The 13,266-nt window shown below is 43.9% G+C and overlaps 1 protein-coding gene across 9 annotated transcripts in view; it reads right to left on the bottom strand.

The window, feature by feature from the left end:
- Positions 1 to 13,266, bottom strand: part of tjp1a (tight junction protein 1a) — a 53,537-nt gene that overhangs the window by 25,826 nt on the left and 14,445 nt on the right. For 5 of the 9 annotated variants that reach the window (XM_078282646.1, XM_078282663.1, XM_078282667.1 and 2 more), the window contains exons 2-8: positions 7,034 to 7,090; positions 5,735 to 5,859; positions 5,401 to 5,503; positions 4,836 to 5,163; positions 3,977 to 4,083; positions 3,037 to 3,205; positions 2,720 to 2,855 (exon numbers count right to left, since the gene is read on the bottom strand). In XM_078282646.1, the coding sequence (XP_078138772.1) occupies positions 2,720 to 2,855; positions 3,037 to 3,205; positions 3,977 to 4,083; positions 4,836 to 5,163; positions 5,401 to 5,503; positions 5,735 to 5,859; positions 7,034 to 7,090 (1,025 nt within the window). The remainder of the gene's footprint in view (positions 1 to 2,719; positions 2,856 to 3,036; positions 3,206 to 3,976; positions 4,084 to 4,835; positions 5,164 to 5,400; positions 5,504 to 5,734; positions 5,860 to 7,033; positions 7,091 to 13,266) is intronic. The other 4 variants (XM_078282650.1, XM_078282659.1, XM_078282668.1 and 1 more) reach the window with 1 other exon arrangement.

Genomic DNA, 13,266 nt, shown 5'->3' with positions numbered 1-13,266 from the left:
TTCTTACAGTGCGTTTGCGCAGGAGAGAGTTAGAGTGAGAGCAAGAAACATGTGGCTGCAAAGAGATACAAAACTGATGCAAAAGATAGTTCTACCTCACCAGCTATCCCTATGTACAGGGATTGTATAAAAACACCATGTAACAGTCCCATGCCCTATAATTGCATCTCTTTATTAGTGTGTTATACACACTGCAATATCTCAAACTATTACCATTTAACCACAGAACTAAATGGACTTCACAAAACTGACTAGATATACCAACATCTCTTTGCAAACTAAAAATAGGAAAAAGGAAAGAAAAAATGTCCAGATGTAAAATTCTAATCTCTTACAGACATCTAACAGTTAAAGACGCAATAAATAAAAGAGAAATCCTGCAAATTAAAAACCCTTTTAAAAAGACACAAAAATAAATTACTCACACAAATGTCTCTGTTAGTTGGACCATGACGCTTAGTAAGAGGATTGTGAGTTTAATTCCCTGAAAGACAACATAGACAGCCTTTTGCCCATGCAGTAAGTGTGCTCACTGGGAGACACTTTGGATGAAGGGCGTTTTTGATGACCTAGTGCATTCAAAAACATGGAACAGTGTCGTGTCCTGGGGACGGGGGGAAAGAATGCCACTAAGTCCTGCAGCCAATCAGGTTGTGAGAACCATCTGGCTCAGGGCAAAGCTCTGTGGGAAGTATGTCAAATTCCTTCTTCCCCTCCTAAATTGGAAGATAGTAAATGCATTCTCTTACATCATAGTATAGGGCCGGGCCGACTGCTACCTCCTCGGTTATTGCTAAGGCAAGAACCACACAAATATTAGCTATGACTACTTTCTTGACAACTCATGTGCTTACCAGACTTACCAGACTTGTTTCACTTGTTATTCTCACATCCAGACAGATACACACACAAGGAACTCAGCGATTCAACACCCAAATCAACATTTTGGTCCAGAGGGATGACAGAGGGAGATGAAGCAGAAATGGAAAGAGAGAACTAAAATACTACACTGATAGATGCTCAAAACACAAACATACTGCCAGTTTATCAGAGGAATACAGTCACTTACATTGAAAGTAATCTGTGCAAGAGTGAACCTGCCTTCGTCCTGCATTGAGACAAGTATGGTTACTCCACAGTTTGCGACATAATGCTGTTGGTCTGATGAATGGCAGTACTGAAGGTTAATCCGTATCATGACAGGCAAGCAACTAGGAAGCTAGACAGCTAAACTAGCAACAGCGCTCTGAACTAAAATTCAGCATCTACAGGGGATGATGGAAGGACGGGGTCTAGGCAAAATCTCTACTAACAAGTCTCATTAGGACTTAAATGTGTAACCCACATTTCAGCTAAATGTGGGTTACAGTACCTGATACCACAGCTGAAAAACTCAGTTACAGTGAGACATTTTGCACTGTCAGCTCCAACTCTTAGACACTGGCATCCAGAACAGGTGCTTGAAGGCACCAAGCCCCATAGGTGGATCTGAGTCACAAGTCACTGTTCCCCATCCCCCACCCGTACCTCACAGTATCCAGCCTAACTACTGTAGTTACTGTGATCAGAAACCAGCAGCCTTTTCTAGCTTTCTCTCTCTCTGGTGTCAACGCAGCCAATAACAGCCTGTCCCCAAAACTGACAAGCCTGTCTCACTCCCCAATCCTGTTCACCTGGCTTCAGGTCTCCAAGAGCTGTCCAGTCATCCACTAGTCATCTAGCCCCATTCAATCAGCTCAGTCTCTCATTCCTGCCCAGCAAGCTTACAGCGCCCCAGCTCCGCCCAGTCTGAGCTGTCAGGGCACCTCATTTAATTTGTCTACCTCTAGCTCTTCTTGTGCCATCTATCTGGCTGTCAGCTACAGGAAGCTATGCAGCCGCTAAACTACTACAAACTCAAATTGTCTTGCAGCTGCAAGGAAGCTAACTTACTGTGTTCTCCAACTGGTAAAGGGAAAAAAAGAGTAAGAAAAAAATAACAAAGAGGGGGAGAAAGAGAGACAGCATGGGAATTAGCATGAAATGAAAGAATGGCACGCTGTCTAGAGTATTTACAGCAGATAATAGCTATCAAAATTGCATTACATTCATCCATATGCATCATAAAATATAGAGCTTTTATCCAGTGGTGATGATTTACCCACGTCCACCAGGCAGCTCTTTTTATGCAAGTAGCACCAAACTGATGCCCATGGGAATTGCTAGTCGTGACTCCTGCTGTTGCTATGCGACTACAGAAAACCAGTTTGAAGCATGGCGTTCCTTTGCTTAAAAATTTTATATTTTTAACATCTAGCGCTCCACTTCCTGAGCGCTTAAGAGTGGACATGCAGCCTTATAGACTCTTATAGTGTCTTATAGTGTTTCTCTATGTTACTGTACAGAAAATGGGTAAATGAACTAGTATCCCTTCTAAACAAGACCTTTGTCCAACTGGAGATGGATCAATGTCCTCGCTCCTCTCCCCTCTTCTCCCGGAGAAAGGCATTATTGGAACTCAGTGATGGCTCCAGAGGGAGCATGATGGTTTATGCATGCTGTGTCTTTATCTATTGATTTATGCATTAGGGGAGCAGAGTACTTACTCAGCACATGTGGGTTTGAAGAAGATGTATGAAGCTGCAGTGGTGAGAGTAAGGATGTATGACTGTGGCACATATGACAGCCGTGCGCCATCACCAGATTTGTGATGAGATGTGCGTATGTGTACTTCACTTACCTGCCATTACTGATCTGACGAGGCGAGTGACGGAGAAGGTCCGACGTCTCGGGCCTGTCAGGCGAACGTGATCGACTGCCTCGCCCGTGGGATCGATTGGAATGGTCTGATGTCAGTGAATGTATTTCTGAAATGTCTGTGAAATTGACGTTGATTAAGTTATGACATTTGGTCAATGATGGCGCCAAAATTACAAGAAAATCAATTTTCACTATGATTAAAATAATCTCTACTCAGCACTAAAAAACAGACATGCAATCATGTAAACAGACGCCTGCCCCATCCTACAAGGCAACGCTGAAAGTCTGTTATCTCACCATCTCTGTCAGAGTTATTGGCGGATGGGATGCTGTCATCCAGGTCAGGAATGTTGAGCAGTGTGGCTCGCTCGTCTCTCTGCACCACCATCTTCAACTTGCCCTTTGACCTCTCAATCAGCTTTTTAGCATCTATCAGTGATAGGTTCTCTGTAACAGTGCCATTGATCTGGTGGAGGAAGGGGAGTGGGTTAGCACAAGAATTAAACAGACACATGTACTCATCACTGCACACTTGCTGTGCACGGTGCATGCTTTTGAGAACAAGATCACGGCAAAGCAAAGAGGAATTGCGACTGGCCTAGTTCTCCCTCACATTAACAATAATGATGTCTTGAAGAGAAGTAGTAGAGGCTAAAAAGAAGTTTAAAAATGTATAATATAATTAGGCACATGTTTTACAATGCTTTTAGTGCTGTCAGAGACAGAGAGAGCTTAGATGTATCATATATATTGTATAAAGTAAAGCCACCTATCCTCATTCAAATATTTATTTTTGTTGGTCTCTGTCCTGCAATGACATTTCAACTAGAAAATGGTACTTCCTCTCTTCAGAAATGAATTTTGAGTGTATTTCCTTGAGGTGGAGGAGAGTTTTTCCCCATCGGTGACTAAGTGGCCAGGAACAAAGGAATAATGGAATGTGTGGTATTCCTGCCGGTGGGCCGGCATACTAATGAACTGTGACCTCACTCTGCGAGACGCTTTCAGCAACACACAGATTACCACAGCGGACTGATGAAATTTGGTAAAAGGTATTCATAACTCTCCCTTCTCTTCCACCCCCACTTCCTCCTTCCAATCCTTTCTCTCCAGCTACTTCTTTGTATCTTTATCTCACCAATTCATTTCCCCTTGACTTTCTTCCACCCACTTTACTAACCCCTGCCTCGCCCACAGACAGCCACACGTAAACACTCTTCTCTCACTCTTCTCTCACCTTGAGTACAACGTCTCCCTCCTGGATGTTTCCATCCCTAGCGGCAAGGCTCTCGGGAGAGATGTCCTTCACGAAGATGTGGCTGGCCAACCGCAGCCCATATTCTGCTTTCAGAGTTGATAAGAACAACAAAGCAATTTTAACAGGGCAAATCAAATTACAGACCCTTTGGTTCATTACAAATTAGACAGACTGTAGTGCGACTCTCATCTTAAGTAAATCCATGACTTGTAGTGACGTCAGTGTTTTGTTGATGTCTCCATATTGACTCCCAAAACAACGTTCCATTATAACCACACACCGTACAACAAGCGAGCATGAACAAGCTAATGGAAAAAGTGAAAAAGTAAACTCCCCAATCTGTCATTTCATGATATATAGGCTACATACTTTATATCCTTTTCACAATCCGTCTCCGTATTTGGGTGAAAGCCTGAAGGCATACAAAAGTTTCAATGCATTTTGGTATTTCACTTCAGGGTGGGTGAACTATCCAAAAGCACTTATTCTTCAAGAGAAAAAGTTGTTCCTGATTACCAGGCAGGTAAGATAATGTTATGTTTATAAACAGTTGGCACTATGTCACATCTCTCTTTATCAGTGGGAGAACAATGTAATTTCCATCCTAACACTATTTAAAATAGTTATGGTAGGCACGAGAGTCAATTTGGGATTCAATATGGTAGCATCAACAGAACAGTAACGTCACTGCAAGCCATGGATTTTTATTGCATGTGGTATTTCAAATAACACCAAGTGAATATTATTCTGCAAGAAACGCAGTATATTTTCTGTTGAAATGGTGCTAACTGTAATACACATAGTCAAATCAGCGGTGCTCGGACATTGTGGTGCCCACCTTCATTCTTGCGGGACTTGACGAGGGTGACCTTAGCAGGCCTGGGTGGGGCGGAGGAGGCTTGTGAGCGGCGATCGGAGCGCGGTGAGATGCTCCTCTCCCGCGAGGCACTGTGATCCCGCCTGCCGCTGTTGCTCCGCTCGCGTTCGTGACGCCTGCCGGTGCCCGTGCCTCCGCTCGCTCCGCCGCAGGCACTTTGGCCGCCGTGGCCGCTGTGCTGGTCATAGCCGTCGTCCTCATCACTGTCCTCTTCCTCATGCTCCGACATAGTCTCCCTGTCCCCTGGCCGGGAAACAGGGATCTGCACTTTCCTTTTCCTACGGATAGTCTGCGAACAGAGAGGGAGGTTAGAGTGTTAAAGGGGCAAAACTTCTTTTTGCACGATCTATACACAACAGTATCAATAATGGAGCACAAATTAGCCCAAAACAGCATATTGAGCAAAGACACTATCCTGAAGCAACTGAATACTGATCCTGAGATCATGCTCGGTAGCATCAGGTTTCACTGTGTATCCCATTCACACAAATTCAGGCTTGGTAAATAACTCCAGTGTGAAACTTACTATCTTTGCATTTTTGCCACTCTTGCGGAGCTGCTGCACAGCGTATGCGTGCTCTACATTGTCCATAGAGACGGCATTGACCATCACCACACGGTCATTTTCTCTGAAAGAAAAGGATTCACAATGGGTAAGCTATTGTCAAAATCTATGTGAAGCTATGAAACGCATAGCAGTATGGCAGATGCATATAATCACGTACTCATGACAATAAATATTAAACATTAACATTTATGCGTATTGCAAACAGAGAATAAAATGGAACCAGGGGAAAATATTACATAGGAGCCTATTTTAACTAGTTTTATTAAGACACTTATATGTGTCAGAGACTTACTGTAGCAGGCCTTCTGCAGGTCCTCCTTTCAACACATCAGAGATCACAATGGATGTCTCTCCACTCTGGAAATGAGGGTTGTCTCGCCCACCTGAGATGGCAATGCCAAAGCCAAACCCTGGAGCCTACACACACACACACACACACACACACAATCAGCAGACTGACTTAACATAATTGGCAGAAACATTAGTAGACTAGGTCTGTCTTTGTCTCAAGTGTTACTGTAAACAAAAACAGCCTAATAGCACCTTTACTGCAGAGTTATAAGTGAAACTGTTATTAGAGTGTAGCAGTGTAATGTGTTAAAGAAAGAAGGGCATGAAAGACTAGACTATATGTACTATTGACAATAGAGGGTCATCCAATAACAAAGCAAACCACTTGCAGGTTATTTCCCTAATTTTGAGTACTGCTAGTCTCTCCATACTGTAAGTGCCAGGAGGTTTCCATGGTGAAGGTTGTTGTGTTTTTGTGTAGACAGCAGGGGAGCCAGCCATGTGATGCAAGTGGCTAATCTTACAACCACAACAACGCAGCAGAGCAGCAAGGCTGAGAACCGCAGCCCACACTGGGCCGCTACTTCAGCCTCAATAAAGCCGCTACTAATTAGATTACAGCAAGCAGGCCAGTCTAGACAGGTACTCTACACAATCCCATAGCACAAGAACACCAACCCACCACAGTTTACTCTGATTCAGGGCTGAAGAATACTGAGAAAGTCAATGTATCGACAAGTAAGCCAATGACTATTCGTTTCAGCTGTCTTTAGGAGGAATATAGGTGCAGTGATCGTTAACCTAATGATCAGAAGAGGCAATCAGTGGATCACGCCTTCCTTAATCCATAGCCATTGAGGATGGGACACGCAATCTCTCTTACAATTACACGTGATTATACAGGGCAAAAAGCATGAGGACAAAACTATCATTCTCCTCTTTCCCTAGACTTGTGTAAAGGAAAAGAGTAGGTTGCCAACAGGAAGGAAGTGGAAAGAAGTAGAGAGGACGTGGACGCTGATTTCTGTCTTCAGCCTAGTTTCCTGCCATCTGGGTTCCCTGACTATTGTTCCAGTACCACACATCCTGCTGCTGCAGCTGGCCCTCCCAACACAGAGAGGGAGAGAGAGGGATGGGCCGAGGAGAGTAAAAAAGGAGGGAGCAGGGAGGAAAGAGAGAGAGAGAGAGAGGCACACAGGACATATTGTAGGATTAGGATGTGAGAGAGACAGACAGAGAGGGAAAAGACAAAAGAGAGAAGAAGGGGGAAAGTGGATTAAAGAAAGTTGTAAACACTCACCCTGTGAAGGGTCACTGTGTGCTGTTCCCATATGACGGTTTCCTCCATCGCGGCACTCTGCAACACAAGACAGCAGGAGGCAAAGGGTCAGTATCAAAAGGCAACACTATTTTACAAGTTGAGGTATTTACACAGAGGGTGAACAGCCTATGAAATGCATCATGTTGCTATGCAGGATATTATGCGAGAGGCCATGGGTTACAGTTATATTATGTCAGCTAGGAAGTGTTTATCAGGTATTTTACTGCAGGCATAAAAACTGCTCTGAACTTGACTCAACCAATCAGAACTGATTGGTTGAGTCACAGTTTTCATATTATGAAAACAGGCTCTCCTGCAGCACGCAATATTAGGTACATGCTTGAATTTGTACGCATACACAAATGACTTCAGATTATAGTCTACTAAAATTCTGCACAACAAAACATTCATTATAAGCTCTGGATAAGAGTGCCAGCCTGAAATGTCACATGTAAAGTAAGTGTCTCCATATCCAGCACAGTTTCAGCTTGTGCCAACATGAGCCAATTGCTGTGCGGTTACCTATGAAGTAGATCCTAAAATCGCTCATTTGCACAACTGTGAGTCCCGGTGTCCCAAAACTCCACATGTGCAAACATTATGAATGCCAGCTGCACATGAGTAAAAGGCCAGCAGAGATTAACCGTGGTTTCCAAGAGTGAGTGAACATTCCTATAAAAAGCTGGGTCATCTGAGAGGGCTGGAGAAGTTCATAAGCACAGAAGACATCTACCTGCTCCTCTGACCTGCCACACTGGATTAAGCTAATGCTAAGCAGGCTTCTTCTGCCTCCACTCTGTCTCTTATTCAGTTATGTCCAACTTGGCCCAGGTTTCTCTTTACACAAGATTTATCTTTTGGTGCAGGCTTTCTTCTTTTAATCAGTGTATCTTCCAGTCTGTCAATCTCTATCTTTTACTCACCAGTGCTGCCTACTCCACACTAGTTGCGGAAATCACCAAAGAACTCCCAGTATGATATGATCACAATATAATAATTTCTTTATTATTAGAGCTTTGCCATATATTTCAATTCATTATTCTGTTTTTCCTTTTCAGTTGTGTGCTATAAAAACCCGAAACAAGCCCATTAGGACAAAATAAATTCACAAGGTCTTTACGACTTCATCACAATTTCACAGACCACTGTTTTAATTTTCAAGAACATTGATTCATTTCATACTATATAGTCTTTCACTGTATGGAAATACAATGAACAGCAGGGTGGCATAGCAAGTAGGGAGCCTGTCCTGCAATTGGGAGTCAGCAAACTGGGGCGAGCAAAAAGAGAATTTCTCCTTCGGGGATCAATAGAATGTAAATTAAAACAAAAAACATTCAGCATTGTAGAGGAAAGCACCACGACATAATAAAGCAGCAATTTCTTCCCGTTTCCCCTTCTTCTCACGACCAAACTTGGTCCCCAGCTTTAAAATTACAGCTCTACTCTGCGTCCCTCCAGCTGATGAAGCAACGCTGCTGCCCTGTCTGCCTGCCTTCGGGGAGTAATGGTACAGCTGTCCGCTGCAGAGTGCTGAGCACAGCCCAATGTGGGAGGGGAAGGAAGACACATAAACACTAAACACGCAGCAGAGTGCTCATCCACCAGACCTTCTATAATCAGCTTTTTAAAATAATACACCATGCCATCAGTTCACCCCGTCATCATCATCATTATAATCTCCCTCTCTCGCCCCTTAATCATCATCCTTAACCTCCAAACCATCTCACCTGTCATCTTCAGCACCATCACGATCATTATTGTCATCATCTTCCCTTTTCCTAAATATACAGTTCATGGTAGGTTCATATTACAGTATTGCTGACCGTCTATGGTGAGGAGACAGACCCACAGACAGCTGATAGTGATAGAGTGTCTGCTGTTTGCCGACATGCCCAGACACAGAATGGACGGCTGGGAATGGAGAGCTGATTGGCCGCAAAGAGGGTTCCTTCTTTTCTTAGATCCTTACATTTATCTAAAAAGAATTAAATTTAGGCCAATGTGCCTAAATGATTTTCAAAGAAGTCAACAAGTCCCTTTGAATTGGCAGATGACAACTGACATTCAACATGGGATACCATAGCAGCAAAGTGTGGAGACACCATGAGTGGCGTTTTAGAGAGACAGTTGAGAAGCAGGGTGTGGACAGTAGTGGTGTTATTAATAAGTGACACTGCATAGCCTGAAATACCGGCCCATGGCCCTGTAGCCTAAACTGCGCTCCACAGGTCTCTAAATCCGAAGCTTTTGATTCATCAAGACAGTTGTTTTCTCCTTTCATTCCTATGCAATGTGTGACAATGAATCAGTTGGCCTGAACCTCCAGCTCTATAAAGCACACACAGTTAACCCTTTGACCCTGATTTCCATGGTAGCTCTGTGTGGATGTTATTTATGTCCATAATTGGCGCAGAGGGCTTGTGTGTCCCCCTCTCCCCTCCCCTGTCTGCCCCTTCAACTCCCACAGTCATGCCACTATTGTGTGAGGGGACCTGACCCATTTAACTACTGCTATCCCCCCCCCCCCGCCCCGCCCCGCCCCGCCGCCTCCTTCTCTCTCTTCCCAAACACATACATTCCTCTGGAGCGTTTTGTCAGGATGAGGGTCATACATTCATCCATCCGTTCATCCATTCATTCATCCAACAGTCCAGGCAGACAGAGGGGGGGTAAGCCATGAGAAACAACAGCATGTTGGGGTCATGTGACCAGGCGGTCCGGCAGGCAGGTGGCCTTGTCCTTGAACTATGGGGTGACGTTAAGAGGCGGGGAGGAGGAACAGAGCAAGGCCGTGGGTGCCTTATATAGGCTACATATACCATGGGACAGGATACATAAAACTGTGGCAGATGACATGTTAAAGACCTTGATATGTTCCCTTTTTCTCTACTCTGTCTCTTTCATTCTCATCCACAAACACACACACACACACACACACAGACACACACATACGCGATCAATGTTAACCATTAAACTAAACGCCTAGACCCTTTCAAAAGCAAGCTGAGACAATGAACAGGAATTGTAAACCTTTTCTGTAAAAATACACATTTCACTCCACCAAATCCCAGCCCTTGGAAAACATGCACACGGAAGTCCAGCTGTGGGCCCAGATGTTGCCCATGCAAATGCATGCATGCACACTCACACACACACTACACACAACACACACATCATCCATTATCAGCTTCTCTTTGGCCTTGCTAGGGAGGGTTTATGTGCAGGGTGTATGAGCCATAAGGGTGTAGGCCAGATTGCACCAGCAATAGGCCATAGGTGAGGTATGAGTCATAACAGAGATAGGAGACTGGAGACTAATATATTGTTTCAAATTAGAATTAGAAACATTTGCGTGTGCAATTACGTGTTGTGAATTAAGTGTGTTTCCCTTCAAATGTGCTGTATACCATGCATGTTGGTGGCAATTTCCATCAGATTAAAAGGGCTGACGGGCATTTATTTTATTACCCCCATTGTTGCTTGGTTTCATTTTAATAAATTAAACAACTGAACATAATATCACACTCACGGATGATTTCAATGGTGAAAAGGAATGGGAGGAAAGGAACAGGAGTGAAAGCCCTACTGTAAGGCATGCCTGTGCGGGTTATGGTGTTAAAAGTTTCAAGTGAATGACAGAGATACAGTAAGAAGGATGGTTGTGACCGAGGTATGCTATGAATCCTCACAGGTTGTTTTTTTATGAATCTACATACAGGCTATAGGGCTTAAGACAGATAGGAGTGAAGCATCTCAGGTAAATCGGTGACAGCCAAAGAAGGGTAAGGAGAGAGTGCCTGTCTGTTTCTTCAGCTGGCGATAATGTTTACTCCGCTGGGACTAAAGCTCCGTCTCTCAGATGAGATTATGATAGTAATTAATCACCGCGATGTGGAGCAGCGATTAACGGGCTGGCTGAGTGAGTGTGAGGTATGAGCAGGGTAGAGAACGGACAGCGAGAGAGCAGAAGTCAGGTCTTAGCCTGCTGACTTTATTGAACCAGACATGAGGATAAAAAAAAAAAAAAAAAAACAACTACGGAGAGCAAGGCATCTGCAAGCTCTAGTGCTGGGGAAACAAACAGGTCATTGACCGGGACACTATGCCACTGGGATATAAGGCCTATAAGAGATATCAGAGCAATATCAACCACTTTTATAGAGTGATTTCCTGTGTTCTGTGGCGTGGATGAATGAAAACCATTGTTGTAGTCTCATCTTCCACAAGTGGAAATCCATACAGTGGAATATCTCAGTCGACTGTGCAGAACAGATCTTACCCACTGTAGCTCAGTGTCCAGTGGCAACACAGCTATCTCATGTACTGTGTTACAGGAACATTCCAGATCGTACAAAAACAAAGATCACAGAACATTTGGGGCCAAAACAAGCATCACCAGGAGAACACAAGTGTCCGTCTCATTTTCTAGAGGAAAAAAAACACGGGCACAAAAGAGGACAAAAAATGAGGGTTATCTATTAAGTCACAGAGTTGTGTAAAACAATGGTGTGCTTGATGTTGCGCGAACTGACGGCAGCCTAGTGTATTTATACATTCACATTAGTCAGGCTTGAGCTCTGGCCAGCAAGGCCCTGGGCTGGGAAACAAAAGAGCAGGCATCGAAACACACATGCGTGTACACGTGCACGCACACACACACACAGCCATGATCTGACACTACAGGGCCTCTTTGTTCAAGCTGCAGCCAGCCTGGCTCGGCCCAGCTCAGCCCATCATAGCACACAGTCCAGTACAGATGATAACGGCTCACTCAGGCCCTTCAAAGGCTAAGACCAGTCCGGTTCTTCAGGGCATACCGACGGACAGACTGGCAAAATTACTAACTAAATGGACAATAATAACCTGCTGCAGAAAGCTATGATAAATAGGGTCAGGTCAGATAGTCTTCTGTGCGTGCCTCTCATACTCTCTGTCTCATCTACAATATTCACCTAGAAGCGATACAAACTGTGTACACACTGCCGTCGACTCAAGCATCTGGGAAGTGGAAGTCCATCCATTTTGCAACCAAATGAAACTTGGCTGATGGAGCACCACTGAACTTTTGGGAGATATCGGCCATCAAAAGCCAATCAGATTTTTGTGCCTCCTTGTTCGCCACCCAATCAAAACAGTTCTGTGAAATAAATATTCGACCCGCCTTGACAAAACAGATGAAATGTTGATTTTAGCTATCCAAGGCTAACTTTCCACATGCTTTGAAATTTCAACTGGAAAGACTTTAGATATAAACTCATGAAAAACAATGTGCAGAGAACAATTGTGTCTTTTGTTGGAGTCATTCGTTTTGAAATGTTAGAAAGTTTGTGTTCTCTGGCGGAACAGCCAGTTAAATTTCATCAGGGCTAAAACAAAGTCGTTGCACATCTTTTTATGTGAATGTTTTCATATTTTACTTTAGTATTCAAGAATTCATTGTTAAGATTTGTTTATTTATCTTGGAAAATTTTCGTAGCCGCATGAGACCAGTTCAAAGCTACAGCTGGGACGATCCTGACCGGCCACAAACTATTGAAGCTGGGCGACACAGTGGCCAATTTGAATGGCAGTGTGCACACACACACACACACACACACACACACACACACACACACACACACACACACACAGACACATAACTACCTCTAGTTTTTTTCATCAAACAGAATGAACTAAAGCAAAAAAAAATCTAAGGAAAGCACCAAACCAACAGGTGACAATGAGATCATCCTTTGATGACTGATGTCATGAGCTGACAGGAAGGGTAAAAGAGGGAGTACAATACAAGCTTTCTGTTGGTCAGTGTATCAGTGATGACCTGTAGTCCAACAGTCCATTACTCACCTCCTCCCATCATCTAACACAGGCATTCCACAGGAATGTTTCATACAGTGGGCGTATCAAACACACACAAAAGCTAGAGTGCAGGACTTGAGAAAAATAGATGGGGAAAAAGGGGGAGAAGAAGAAAGGAGGGAGGAATAGGTCAGAGCTGACATTTCTGCCATCAAGTGCCAACAATTCACAATTCATTTCAGGTTAATGTAAGGCAAAAAAAAAAGAAACACTCAGCAATGGACCAGCAACATGTGCCTATACGACAGCTTGTATGAGGTGAAACCCTCACAGAGCTTTAGGTCAGTGTGTCTGCTCCGCTCTGATAGCCCCAGGCAGGAAGTAAGCAAGAGCAGCCACAGGAAAACACTCCA

Source organism: Centroberyx gerrardi, chromosome 1, assembly GCF_048128805.1.
Source record: "Centroberyx gerrardi isolate f3 chromosome 1, fCenGer3.hap1.cur.20231027, whole genome shotgun sequence".
Taxonomy (NCBI): Eukaryota; Metazoa; Chordata; class Actinopteri; order Beryciformes; family Berycidae; genus Centroberyx; species Centroberyx gerrardi.
Note: the sequence above shows the minus strand (reverse complement) of the source record. Positions and strands in the feature narration are given on the sequence as shown.